Source organism: Bemisia tabaci, chromosome 7 (genome assembly GCF_918797505.1).
Source record: "Bemisia tabaci chromosome 7, PGI_BMITA_v3".
Taxonomy (NCBI): Eukaryota; Metazoa; Arthropoda; class Insecta; order Hemiptera; family Aleyrodidae; genus Bemisia; species Bemisia tabaci.
In genome coordinates, this window is record NC_092799.1 from 19,550,463 (window position 1) to 19,564,122 (window position 13,660).

Consider the following 13,660-nt stretch of genomic DNA (forward strand, 5'->3'; position numbering starts at 1 on the left):
GTGAGTTGTTGGAAGTTATGGATAAATCGTATCTTATAAAAGTTAAAATAAGTTAATATCATAGAATATTTCAATACATGAGTTTTCAGATCTTTTAGTTTGGTTAGTTATTAATTGTATTCTTAACCTAGTTATTCTCTACGGAACCGGGACCGGCCGTGGCCACTACGTCGGTTTTTTAAAAGAGGATTGAAGTTCTTTTTCTTCATCTCCTCCTATAATTATATCATTAGATCAAGACAACTGTCTAATCCTAACTCTGACGATTTTTCGTTTGTTTGTGCAAGTAATATTCAGTCTGAGCGCTGCGATTTACGACCTCGCACTATATCATCTGAACAGTGGAGAGGTGTGAGACATCGGTTATTGATATTTTCCCATTTGAAGCTATGGCAAAGAATCGATTATTAAGGTGTTCGTTGCGAATGCCCTGTCTAGCGATCCTTTTCCATGGGTTTAAGTGGTAGATCAATCGATACATCGCAAAGCACGCCACACCACTGCATCTGTAATGTCCTGTTGCATGTATTAAAATAAGCGTAATGAAATTAAGTCAAATGCAAGTTCCTCCTCATTTAAGACAGTGACGCCAGCGGCGAGTCGTGAATGATCGATTATCGATATTTACTCATTCAAAGCTATGGTAAAGAATCGATTATTACGGTGTTCGTTCCGAACACCCTGTTAATCGATCCTTTTCCATGCGTTTAAATGGCAGATCAATCTATTCATCGCAAAATACGCCACGCCACTGTGTGACGTAGCCCAAAAAGGAGGTAGTCCAGAGGGTCTCCCCCCCCCCCCCCATGACGAGACAATTTTCCAGAAATACATAATTTCGGGGGATTTTCTTGAATTTTTCCCTCTCCATCTCTCATGAGTAATTTCTGGCTGCGTCTCTGGTTAGAATAATTATTAAACTCGTCGCTGAAATGTACAGATCCTCTATGCCTCCCTACCAGGTTGCAAAAATGCTTGTGCTCTGTCTGTTTACTCATTTCCCCGTTCACATACAGGACCAACGAGCTATGATCGTAGACGTAGGAACTTGGATTTGATTCTATTAAAAAAAAATCCCTCTGTATTTTTTTAAAACTAATTGAATATGGAAGACAGTGTCACTTTTTTTGACATCAACATCCGTGTCCGCTTGTTTCTTCAGTTCTTCTTGAAGTAATAATTATTATGGCTATGATGATCGAAATTCCACAACAGTATGATACATTGAGCATTTTATGTATCGATTTCCTCCTTTTCTTTGAGAAGATTAAAATTTAAGAATATCTTCGGTGCAAGTCCACAACCTCGTATTTCGTTTGCGGATTGTGGTGTTTCAAAATCTGCGCTCCTGTTTTATTATTTTCAAGGAGAACAAATCGACATCTTTCCTTGACATCTTCACAGAGTATTTTCTCATAGAGAAGAAAAATTATGTCAATTTTTAAAAACGTCCGTTGATTGATTTTCCATTTAAAAATAAAGTATACGATAGGAAGTTTGCAACGTCGCAAACCAAGACACGTGGTTGTACACTTTCATCGTCGATATATACAGTTTTTTTAAACTATTTTTTTTGCCCAATTTTCCAATTTATTATTACCTATACTGAACGCCATTGTATTTGAATGACTTCTTCATTTAACGAAGAGGCTACGATTTTTTTTTTTTTATAAAAATGTTCATATTGATTGTTTTCATACTTATTCATGTCTCAGACTATATATACACTTCTGTAATTTATTAGTTGCAAATTAAAATCTGACTGAGGTTACCTATGTGTCAAAGAGTCAAACATTTTCTCTACGCATGTGTCAAAAGTAGTTATTTTGAAAAGTTTTCTCAAAAAATTCATCAATTCTCTAAAATCTTTTCAACTTTATGTTGATGTTTGCACAATTAGTGAGCATAATCCACCCACTCATTGGTATTTAGCCGAATAGTGAGACGCAGATACTTATGGTAACATGAAGCGTGAATTTGAAATAGCCGCGTGAATTTCAAATATTCGCGCCAGGGTCGAGTTTTGCGCTTGCGCAGCCAGGGCATGGACCAATAGAATAAATAAGGACTCCCAACTCCCTATGCTACCCTGTGTTAAAAACCGTTAACGCGCGCTCGCAGCGAACCTGGCAGAGGGTGCGGCGAACTAACGCCACAGCGGTCCACGATCGTACCTCTATAGTATGTTATTCCATGCAATGTTCTTTGTTTATCTATGATTTATTTATTTGTGTAGATACTTTAATACATTTTACTTTCGCAAACTAATGAAATTGTATAGATACATACCTTCGGCAGAGGTCAATGCGAAAGACTTTGATGTGAAGTATCTTATCAGAACACGAGCAAAGATGATTCAGTCAACTTCTGACGCAGAATCAAAGAGACTTGCTAATAATCAAATTAAAGGTAATGCTTGAAGTCAAGTATCTTTGATTTTGTGACACTCAGTTGATTTTTATCAGTACAACACTATTTCTCACTAAAAAGATTTCACTTAACAGAGCGGCGCCTTCGGCTAAAAGTACAATCCTGATTCCTGCTGCACACTACATACACACTTCCTTTGGCTTTCTCAACAGCAGTTGCTGCTGAGTAAAACGGTTAGAAATAACACTTCACATTAATACCAGTTTATGTACACGAAGACTGACGAAGATTGAAATGAAAATGGGAAACTTTTCACACTAAACTCTTCAAAACTGCAGGGCGACCACGAGGATACGAGGATCTAGAAACTTCTATGAGCACTACTGAGTGATAAGCCTAAATAGGTGGTGCATGGAAATATAAACAGGAAGACCCAATCATCGGTTTAGTTCACTACACCCTCTGCCAGGGAGCGCTGATGTCAGCGCTAACCGGAGTTGGGGGTCCTTATTTATTCTCTTGGTCCATGGCCAGGGGCGCAGCGTAGCTGTCTCGTTTTGTAAACAAAAACAATTTACTAACCTCTAAATTTCAGAAACTACGTACGTAAACAATCGCTAGAGTTTTTAGTTTCTTCTGGAATTCTTCTTGGAAAATAATTTTCCCAACGTATCAATCGAACCTAGTTCAGTAAACCCACTCCATTAAAATGGCCCGGACAATTTATACAATTGACACAAATGCTCTTTCCAAATGTTCTTGTAAGTCATAACTGTTTCCTTCTAAGATTTATCACTTTCATTCGATTTGGACTGGACTAAGCAGGAAGTAGCCAAGTCACGTTGCGGGAAGGAATTAAGTTAGGAGCATTTTTGAGCTTATGTATGTGCACGTATGTACCTGTCGTAACTTCACAGTCCAGATAAGTATTTTGGACGAAAATAAAGGCTTTGAACTTCGCCTCTCATGCTGTGTTGTTCGAAGAGGTCTAACTTTAAATCTATTTTCTTCTGTTTGATCTTGATGTGACGTGGCTCCTCTTTCTTAAACTCCTATCTTTAACTGAAGCAGCATCAACAAATTATGTCAACCCAAAAGTTCTACTTGTTCCTGCAATCTTGAGTGTTGTACTACACATATTGATGGTGTAAGTCGGCAGTTACATAATTTGGTTAGCAACGTCGCAGCAACCTATCATACTTTATTTCTTAAACAAAAAACTACGCAACGGCAATTTTTTAAAACTGCCGTGATTTCTCTTCTCTGTGCACTGCATAAACTTTAAGGAATGGTGTCGAATTGTTCTCCTTTAAAAAGATAACAGAGGCGGAGATTTTCAGACCCCACTAATGAAGTATGTAATTGCGGATTTAGGCTGTTGATAGGAAGCACTGGGTACAGGAGGAGCTTTTCTTGGTTGCCGTGTCTCAGGATCTCTGTCAACGTTTCATCCAATGCAATTAAAGCAAATGCACAGATTTTGTTTAAACTTTTACTGAATTTTCTTGCTGCTTTTACAAAGCTGGAAACTACAAACTTCAAGAAATCCACCCGATAGTTTCCTCTGTGGAACGTAAATTAGCAGTGGATTGTCTGAAATGCTGCAACCAAGAAATTCCCTTTCTGTACCCAACACCTATTATACTTAGTCGTTTTGATCTCTGTCTCGTAGCTGCCTTTTAGCAAACTGAAGTAGATTGCATTGACCAGGCTACTCTTGCCCTCTATACATTAGTTGCATGATCGATCATTACTCCAGGCTCCAGGCTATGCCTTCAACCCGATACAGAAGCTAAACATTTTTAGTGAATAAGATCAAATGTTCAAATCTATAGCACTGGATAAGTCTCACAAGGAGGGAGTGAAATATATTTTCTTCAAAATTAAACCCATCATAGACATGATGAATAGTGGTGGCTAAGAAGGCAAGTTAGATAATTGGCTCAGTTTATTGTAAGAGGGCTAAAGTTCAGATTTATTCCCTCATTCAAACAACCTGGACGTGGAGCGTCCAGTGAGCTGTTGGTTTGAGCCCTCATGACCCCCACCGAAGGAACCATGAACATGGACTGCCCCATTTCCACATGCATGATTCCATTTCCTCTTTTTTTCTGGGTAGTTTTCAAGGCAAAAAATAAAATAAAAAAGGCACAGTCAAAACATAAGCCCAAAATTTGACGAGGGAAGAAAAGCACTGAGAAACAGGAAAAGATAGCTGAAAAAATCGTACTATATCCACACGCATCATCATAGTCCTGGTTTCTTGTTTTTTTCTATCTATGTAATCGGTAAATATATCACCAAACTCTTCATTTTGTGCAAAAGAGACATGTTTTTGTCAACCTGTGACTAAGCAGATCCTCGGTTATTTTTAATTGGGTCTAAATAATTACAATAACTTTATCTCTTACACTGTTACTCATCAATGAAAACAAATCAATAAATATAATTTTGTTGAAATCACAATGGAAGCAAATTTTTAAAGATGGCAGATCCCCGCTGATTTGCCTTCAACCTTTTTGGCTGTACTATTTTTATCCTTTCTCCATTTTTCATTTACCAATTATTGTATTTTCCAGGGCATTGGGAGTTTATTCAGCGCCTTGAAGGTTGTGAGACTGCTGAGGCTTGGACGAGTAGTGCGGAAGTTGGATAGGTATCTAGAATATGGAGCTGCAATGTTGATTTTACTGCTGTGTTTCTATATGCTGGTTGCTCACTGGTTAGCCTGCATATGGTATTCAATAGGTAAGGAGTTAAATGCCCTCTTTGTTATTCTTTCTCCCCACTCTTTTAAGTGATACACAGCCGTTATGAGGACTTATTGGTAGTGAAACTGCAAAAATGCGTATCTCAGTTGTGGTGTTTCGAAATCTCTATTCCTATTTTATTTTTTAGTAACAGACCAAACCAACATCATGGTTTGAAATTTCCGCAGAATATTTTTTACACGTAGAAAAAAAATCACTGGGGCTTTAAGAAATGATGTTCCGTAGTTTTCCATGTAGAAAACGAAGCATGACAGCAAGTCTACAACGCCGCAAACTGAGGTACACATTTCTGCAGTTTCACTGTCGATAAATGTGTGGATGTGTTCTGTGTGAGTAAAATAGTGCGAGCAAGCTAGCATCATTTTACGAGGGAGTATTGGCTTTTGTCACTCAACTCATCCATAAGTCTTGTCAATGGAGTTCCTAGACGGTATGTTAATTTCTAAGAGAGATTTGAAGGGTTTTTTTTTTTCAGGAAGAAGGTGGCCCTGCCGCAATAACGATTTCAGTTTACAAAAGTAATTTTCTTATAATGCCTATCTGCTATATGTACTAACCCTGTTTTTCATCCAAGTCCATGTTAATACTAAAACATCAATGGAAAAAGTAATCAAATCAACATGCCTGTTGATAATTTTTTTGTTAATGTTGCAGAGATAATACTTTTTCCTGGAGAAGTGATACAGTGATACAGTGAAACACCAATAGAAATTTCTCTTCCGAAGGTCTTCATAACTATTTGAGATAGAAAATCTTAGAGCAAATTTTTTCTTTTTTGTCTTCTGCTTCTTTTTCCTCTGCTGCTGTTGATGACTAGAGAACAGCCCTGTCTGTCAAGCTTTGAAGTACAAAGCACATATAAATTATAAATAAAATATATATAAAATATATAAAATACATAAAATAAATACAAAAGATTTGTCAGAATAGGTAATAAAAACACGAACAGAAATAAAAATATTAAGTTATCTTCAGGAGAGGAATGTTCTTCTAATAATTCCTCTAATCAGTCAAATTTGCTTTTCCCTTCCCTACATAGGAAGGTCTGATGCAGACAATGGAATTCAGTACTCTTGGCTGTGGAAATTAGCAAATGTTACCCAATCGCCTTACTCTTATATTTGGTCAAATGACACCAATGCTCCAGAGCTCATCAATGGTCCTTCACGGAAAACGATGTATGTGACTGCTCTGTATTTCACGATGACTTGCATGACGAGTGTGGGATTTGGAAATGTTGCTGCTGAGACTGACAATGAAAAAATTTTTACCATTTGTATGATGATTATCGCTGGTGAGTGTCCTTTGTGCTCCTACATTTCTCTTCAACTCAAACTTGAGTTTTCAATTTTTTGTATAAAAAATCTGCAGAATGGAATCTCATTTTTTATTGTCTAATTTTATTGTCTAAACAGATTATAAAAGTATGGTAAGTGTAACAAAAGTACCCAATTTATGACCTTTATAGACTCTTGGGCGAAGTTAATCAAAGTTGTGGTGGCATTTACCATTTAAATCCATGTTAAAAATGTAACTAATGCAAAAAATTCATACAAAGTCAATTGCATAAGTAAAAGAGCAACTGAAGCAAAGTTCTCTCCGGCCTGAAACTTAATTGTGAGAGCTTTTCATGCAGTTGTGAAAATGGTGAGCCTGTTCAGCTCAAATCGATAACCTACCACTGAGATGTAATTATTGCGTTTTTCATTAATTCTTTTCAATTTTTATTTCAGCCTTACTTTATGCCACTATTTTCGGTCATGTGACAACTATCATCCAGCAAATGACATCCGCAACGGCCAAGTACCATGATATGCTGAATAACGTTCGGGAATTCATGAAACTGCATGAAGTTCCCAAAGCCTTGTCTGAACGTGTCATGGACTACGTTGTCTCTACGTGGGCCATGACGAAAGGTTTAGACACGGACAAGGTAAATCAGGTCAGGCAAACTATCAAGAAACAATATATATATGCATCTCCGCTTTAAATGCATTTACTCCCTTGCTCATCTACTGTTATTTAATTTGAGGAGAATCTCTCTCAATTTTCTTCTCCTCGTTTGATCTGATTTATTTTTTTTTCTCCATTTTTATAAAAAATAATGAAAAATCTAAGACTTGTGCTTCCTTGTATATTAAAAAACCTTGTTTTCTCCATGTTTCCTATGATACAAAGTTGTGACCATCCAGTCCAGTTATACTTTTAGCACTGAGATGACTGAAATGCTTAATGGACCTACGTATTTTCTCCCCTTTTTTTCTTTGTTTGATATGTAAGGGTCTTGGAAATATTTGTTTTATCATTTTAACTCTTAAAATCATCAAGATTAACAATCTTGAGTCGAACCAATGAAAACTTTAGGTGTTAATTCACTGCTAGAGTCCACGCCAAATAAGTTTACACACCAGAAGATCCGCCATCTTGATTCTTGCATTCACTTTCCAATTTCCATGCTAAAATGATGTCAGACGATCTTCTGTCGCAGTCTAAAAGTGCGTAAAATTATTTGGCGTGGACTCTTTAGTGAAGTGTATCTCTTTATTACATACCATACGCTGGACTAAGACAGAAAGCTGTATGAGCCTTCAAATGTTGCCAAATTTCCTTCGATAAATTATGAATTTTTCGGGAAATCTGTGAGTATTTTTCCTTCCCTTTTTTTGAGAATTTTATCTGCAATCAGATCTGAATTATCTGAAAATTTCAAGTGAAAATATTCATAACTCCTCTAGAAAATAAACAATTTACTGGAGGGAATTTGGCAATTATCGAACATTCCTATGGCATTTTTCCTTACTAAAACAGCATGGTAATATGTTTTTAAACGTTGGAATACATATGCTTTTACAATATCGATAATTCAATCAGTGGAGCCCTGTCAAGCAAGACTCGTTAATTATTTTCATTACGACTATTTTAATTTGAAAAGTTAGATCCTACTCCTTCGGTGCAAACTTTTTTTTAAAACTATCTCTAAAAAGTGAAAAAATCTCCTCTTATCTTGAACGCTTCTTTTTTGTAGTCCTGATGAGTTTCTTATTGCACGTATTCAACGTACCACAGAACGTAAATGAATACTTACTTTGAAATTGTGCAGAATTTTTTCTTACCTGCTCCGCAGTAGTTTTTCAATGTTAAATGCAGTAGAACCTTCGCAATCTAGTCTTGAAATTTTTCAAATCTATGTGATTTTTGAGCAGTACTATTTGTTTTTTATGCAATTTTGTCCTTTTTGCTGATCATCCAAAACATTAATTGTTGCCTATTATTGTCAGATAAGGGGAATAAATGAGCCTCAGACAAGGGTTGGACCAAAGGACGATGCAACATTTTTTCTCAAAAAAATCTTATGTGGAAGACCGTTCACATAACGCGAAGTCTGGAAATCAACTCCAGAACAAAATAAAAGTATTCTCAATCAACGTTGGTTGAATGGCAAAAATACAAATGACGTCATTCGTATAATCTAACTTTCTAACCTTCCGATCTGTGTTAAAAATATTTGTCAATACCTCATTCAGGATTTTATCTTTGAGCTTTGCGTTGTGTAAATTGTTATCCATGTAAGATTTTGAATAGAAAACATGCACCGTTTCCTGCCAATTTAAACCGTGTTTAGTAGCCCATTATTCTTGGTTTTGTACCCGATGAAGTTAGACCAGCAATCAAAACAAACAGCAAAATGATTTTTTTCAGTTACCACATACTTACAATTGGTAAAAATACTTTCAGCTGATCACAATGATAGACACTGTCCAGATTGCCAAGGTTTACTGTATTTTTAACATTACTGAAAATTTTTATCCAAGAAACTATTTCCCTGTGAATGTGAAATTTCTTTGGATGATGCATATTTTTTGCTTCAGAATATATTGTTCCTTGATCAGTTTTTGAAAGTCTACAACCACATACTTTTTTCTGCTTACTTTTTTCCTAGTGATGTTGAAATCCTTCAAAATTAGGTGCTTCTAATTAGGTTCTCAATTGCTTTTACTAATAATGTAAATATAATTTCCCGTAATTTTGCCAGATTTTAATCAGTCAAAGGAAGAAAAATATTAGCTGTTAAGAAGTAAATGTTGAAAGATTCCGGAGGTATCATGGGACAAGAGGATACAAACGGAAAAATGGGTAAAGCAAGTCTAGAATATTTTTTTCAACTGTCGCAAGCTCATTTTCGGCTCGAAACGTCATAGCTTTGTAGTTTTCTTATATCTTACAATTAGCCTTGTTTCACCCATTTTTTCATTTGTATTTTTTTGTGTTTATATTCTCGGACCATGTAATTTGTGCATTATTGGTATCTGCTCATCAAGAAGTTAAATTGTATTTTAAGCTGAGTATCCTGTATGTCTTTGATGCAATTACATAAATGTTCAATTCCAATTCCTTGGTTAATTTTGCCAAGAATTGAACATTTCCTACGAATGAGAAAAAGAGTTAGAATGGACCAAATTTTTCATCAAAGATATCCTCATAAGAAAGTAAAAAAACAAAAGAGCAAGACAGAAAGGATTGAAATTTAAATAAAAGTATATCACTGTGTCTTGCTTCAAGGCAGTAATGGCGACTTTGTGGTATTTCTGCAGGATGTGACTCAATTTTCAACTATTATTTGAGAGAGACATAGATTTTGACGTGATGTCATAGCCATGGAGCTTAGTTCTGGGGAAAAAAATATTCATTCTCTAGAAAAAAACTAATTTTGAATTAATTTTCCCCCTTTGAGCTACATTGTTTGGAGGAACATATTAACAACCAATCAGGAGGAGTTTTATTTGACGGTGACAAATGTTACTCCAAACAGCCTAACTAAGAAAGAGAAAATTGGAAATAAGTTTTCCCCTTCATAATGAGTATTTCTATTTTCATAGAACCAAGCACCATGTCTATGATGTCATGTGAAAATCTGTGTCTCTAGTCTTGAAGGTATGTTTCATACCCAACTCTCACTTATTACTGTTTTATACCTTTTAGTTCACTTTGAGTCATTTTCTGTGGAGCTTCCCAATGATTTTTCTCTAGCAGTCTCCATTTTTTTATCAGGTCTTGAACTATTGCCCCAAGGATATGAAGGCCGACATATGTGTTCATCTAAATAGGAAAGTTTTCAACGAGCATCCAGCATTTCGACTTGCCAGCGATGGATGTTTACGAGCTCTTGCTATGCATTTCACCATGAGTCACTCAGCGCCTGGAGATTTACTTTATCACACTGGTGAATCGATAGACTCACTTTGCTTTATTGTCACCGGATCGTTAGAAGTAATTCAAGATGATGAAGTTGTAGCCATTCTAGGTGAGATTTTATTCCAGTATTAAACCGCTTTGTCGATGTAAAGGATAATTAGAATTTTTTTATTTTCTCATCAAATAAGCACACCCAGAACTTTAACAGCACTTCACATGAGTTCAAAATATCAACTTGGAAAGTCTTCCTCTCTATTTTTAAAACCGTGAAATTCTTTATCAGGTCGTTACTAAAAAATCTACCTAAAAAAGTTTTCTGTTATCAAAGGAACAAGCTTGAAATAATTTGCAAACAATTCTCAGAATCAGCTACACTTTTCTTAATTTTTTCCTTTAAGGTGATTCGTCAAGCTCAAGTGACGTGGTCGAACTGGCATGCGATATATCGCATCTTTTAGGTAAAAAATCTAGGCAGATTTTGAATTTTCAGCAAAAAAAAGGACGATAGCCCCTGCGCATGAGCCTGAAGAATCATTCTAAACCCAAAAATCGGCAAAATTCAGAGAAATGAAAACAGGATAGTGTTTGGAAAAAAACCTCGCATTCGATTCAGCTATCGATTTCGGTATCGAATGCGAGGTTTTTTTCCAAACACTATCCTGTTTTCATTTCTCTGAATTTTGCCGATTTTTGGGTTTAGAATGATTCTTCAGGCTCATGCGCAGGGGCTATCGTCCTTTTTTTTGCTGAAAATTCAAAATCTGCCGAGATTTTTTACCTAAAAGGTGCGATATATCGCATGCCAGTTCGACCACGTCACTTGAGCTTGACGAATCACCTTAAGCAGCTGATTCTAGAAAAAATGTCTTGAGACATTCTCAAAATGACGTCAATTTTTCAGTCAGCTTGTGAAAAAAAAAAAATGCCTCCACAAAGATTTCCTTTCCTGGGTGCTTTGAGGTGGTGCATGACCCTAAAATAGTCAATCAAGACTTGAAATTTGGCAAAAATTATTCGTTTCAACATCTAATCAGCACATTTTTTGGAGTTGGAATGTTTAATCAAATAAATTTTGCCAATTTTCAAGTTTGATACATTATTGTTGGGTCATGTGTCACCTTGAAACATGTAGTACTTCGATCACCTGTTGTTCTTTTCTCTTTAGCGTTTTTAATATTTGCTTTACATTCTTTCAGGCAAGGGAGATGTATTTGGCGACTCATTTTGGAAAGACAATGCTGTTGGCCAGTCTGCTGCAAATGTCAGAGCTTTGACCTACTGTGATCTTCATACTATTAAGCGTGATAAGTTACTAGAAGTCTTGGATTTTTACCAAGCTTTTGCTAATTCTTTTGCTAGAAACCTCGTTTTAACCTACAATTTAAGGCATCGAGTAAGTATTTCCTGTTTATTTCCAATCTCACAAGGGAAGGTACAGATGGCTTTGTCTCTGAAGATTTTGGACTTAAATGAAAGCCTTCTCAAGACTAAAATTCTTGTGTTTTTGTTTTGGTTAGTGAGCCCATGCGAAGCCCTTAACAGCATCACAGAATTCCCTTAGTAACCTAAGTAGCAGTGATCACGATAAATAGCGATTTTATCGGTTGATTATCGCGATTATATCGGTGGCAATTCATCGCAATATTATCGAATGAAAAATTGTGATTTATGGCGATTAAATCGCTATGCATCCCAATTTTTTGTTCAATTAAATCGCGATCAATTTGCGTTGATAAAATCGAGACTAAATTGCCATATATTGCGACTTTTGTTGCGATAATATCGCGATAAATTGTCGGGCGATGAAATCGCGATTTTATTGCAACAAGATCGAGGATAATCGCTCAGATGTTGATGATCTTAGCGATTTTATCGCCGACAAAATTGCAACAAATCGCGATTTTTCCGTTGAAAAATGCTACTTGGGAAGGGGTAAAAACTACTGTGTGACATAGCATGTACTTATAATGTCTTGATATTTGACTGTTTCTACAGAACCAATCAGTGGAATTGTGACCTTTAACACTAGTGTTTTAAAGTTTATGGATTTGATTCTTGCTTCAACTGTTGTGTGACACATGTGTATTCAAGTGTGTCATTTTATTACTCATTTCTTCCCTTCAATTAGGCAAGTTTCTTATAAAGAAATCCAATGATACCCTCTGTAAAATTTATATTTTCTTGTTGGCACTGACCACTAGGTCAACTGACACTAAACCTGTGCTTAGTGACACTTCGGAAACCAAAAATTTTAGTCAATCAAACATGGAGTCATTATGTATTTCCTTCCTCTGTAAGAAGATCTTGGATTTCATTACAAACTTATTGCAGTAGACACCCGAGTAATATAGACAGAAAATTGGAAATGTAGCTAACAAGTGTTACAGTTCAGAAAACTAAGAATCTCAATCCAGAGAGAAGATGCTCATTCGAACACAATTTTTCTTCAAAGAGATACCCTGTTTGGTGCGCTAGTATCAAGAGTTTCGCTGAATGTTCGCAACTAGTGTTGCACCAAATAGCGTTTCTATTTGGTCTTTTTTTCTCTGTATTGAGATTTTTAGTTTTCTGAATTGTAATGCACATTGGCTACTTTTCCTACTTTCTGACTTTAGATTTCATTGTTTATAAAGTTGATGGGACATCTCAAAAATATTATGTCTTTAGTGGATTTTGAAGGGAGTTAAATCCATCATCACCTTCCCTTGTTACTGTTTTATAGCTACAAGTTAAAAAACTGGGAACTTTTTTTTCATCATTCATTGCTGTTACATTTTGCCCTCGATGGAAAAATGATACCTATCAAAATTACCATGGGTGAATAGAATTTTACTGGCAATATTCAATAATCAATATCATCATCTTTGAAAGACCTGTACAAATTTACTAATTTTATTTATTCTTGGCATAGAAAAATGGATGGTTTACAATTTAATTTAAACCTGTAACCTTAAAAAATCCTTTGAATGTAAGCGATCTATATTTGTGAAGTAGGCAACATGTCCTATCCTAAAAATTTTATAAAGAAAACGAATCACACAACGGAAAGTTTAGAGGTCAACTCCTAAACAAGATATAAGTGTTTACCATTAACAATGATTTAAATGACAAGAATATAATATAAATGATGTCATTGGCAGCATAATCTAAGTTCCATTTTATCTGTGTTTAAAATACTTGTTAATGTCTAGTTTAGGGTTGATTTCCAAAGTTCTTGTTTTGTGAATTGTTCTTTGCATAAGATTTTGAAAAGAAAACATGTGACCTTGCCTAGTGACCCATTACATTGTTTTCCACCTTCTGTAAGGTTTTTCTCTTTTTTTCAG

General features: G+C 35.7%; 1 protein-coding gene across 10 annotated transcripts in view; it reads left to right on the forward strand.

Annotated features, from left to right (window-relative positions):
* eag (potassium voltage-gated channel protein ether a go-go) overlaps positions 1–13,660 on the forward strand; it is a 389,509-nt gene that overhangs the window by 360,266 nt on the left and 15,583 nt on the right. For 7 of the 10 annotated variants that reach the window (XM_072302442.1, XM_072302446.1, XM_072302448.1 and 4 more), the window contains 5 exons: positions 4,950–5,118; positions 6,181–6,435; positions 6,875–7,083; positions 10,191–10,443; positions 11,531–11,727. In XM_072302442.1, coding sequence (XP_072158543.1) covers positions 4,950–5,118; positions 6,181–6,435; positions 6,875–7,083; positions 10,191–10,443; positions 11,531–11,727 — 1,083 coding nt within the window. The remainder of the gene's footprint in view (positions 1–4,949; positions 5,119–6,180; positions 6,436–6,874; positions 7,084–10,190; positions 10,444–11,530; positions 11,728–13,660) is intronic. The other 3 variants (XM_072302445.1, XM_072302447.1, XM_019040141.2) reach the window with 1 other exon arrangement.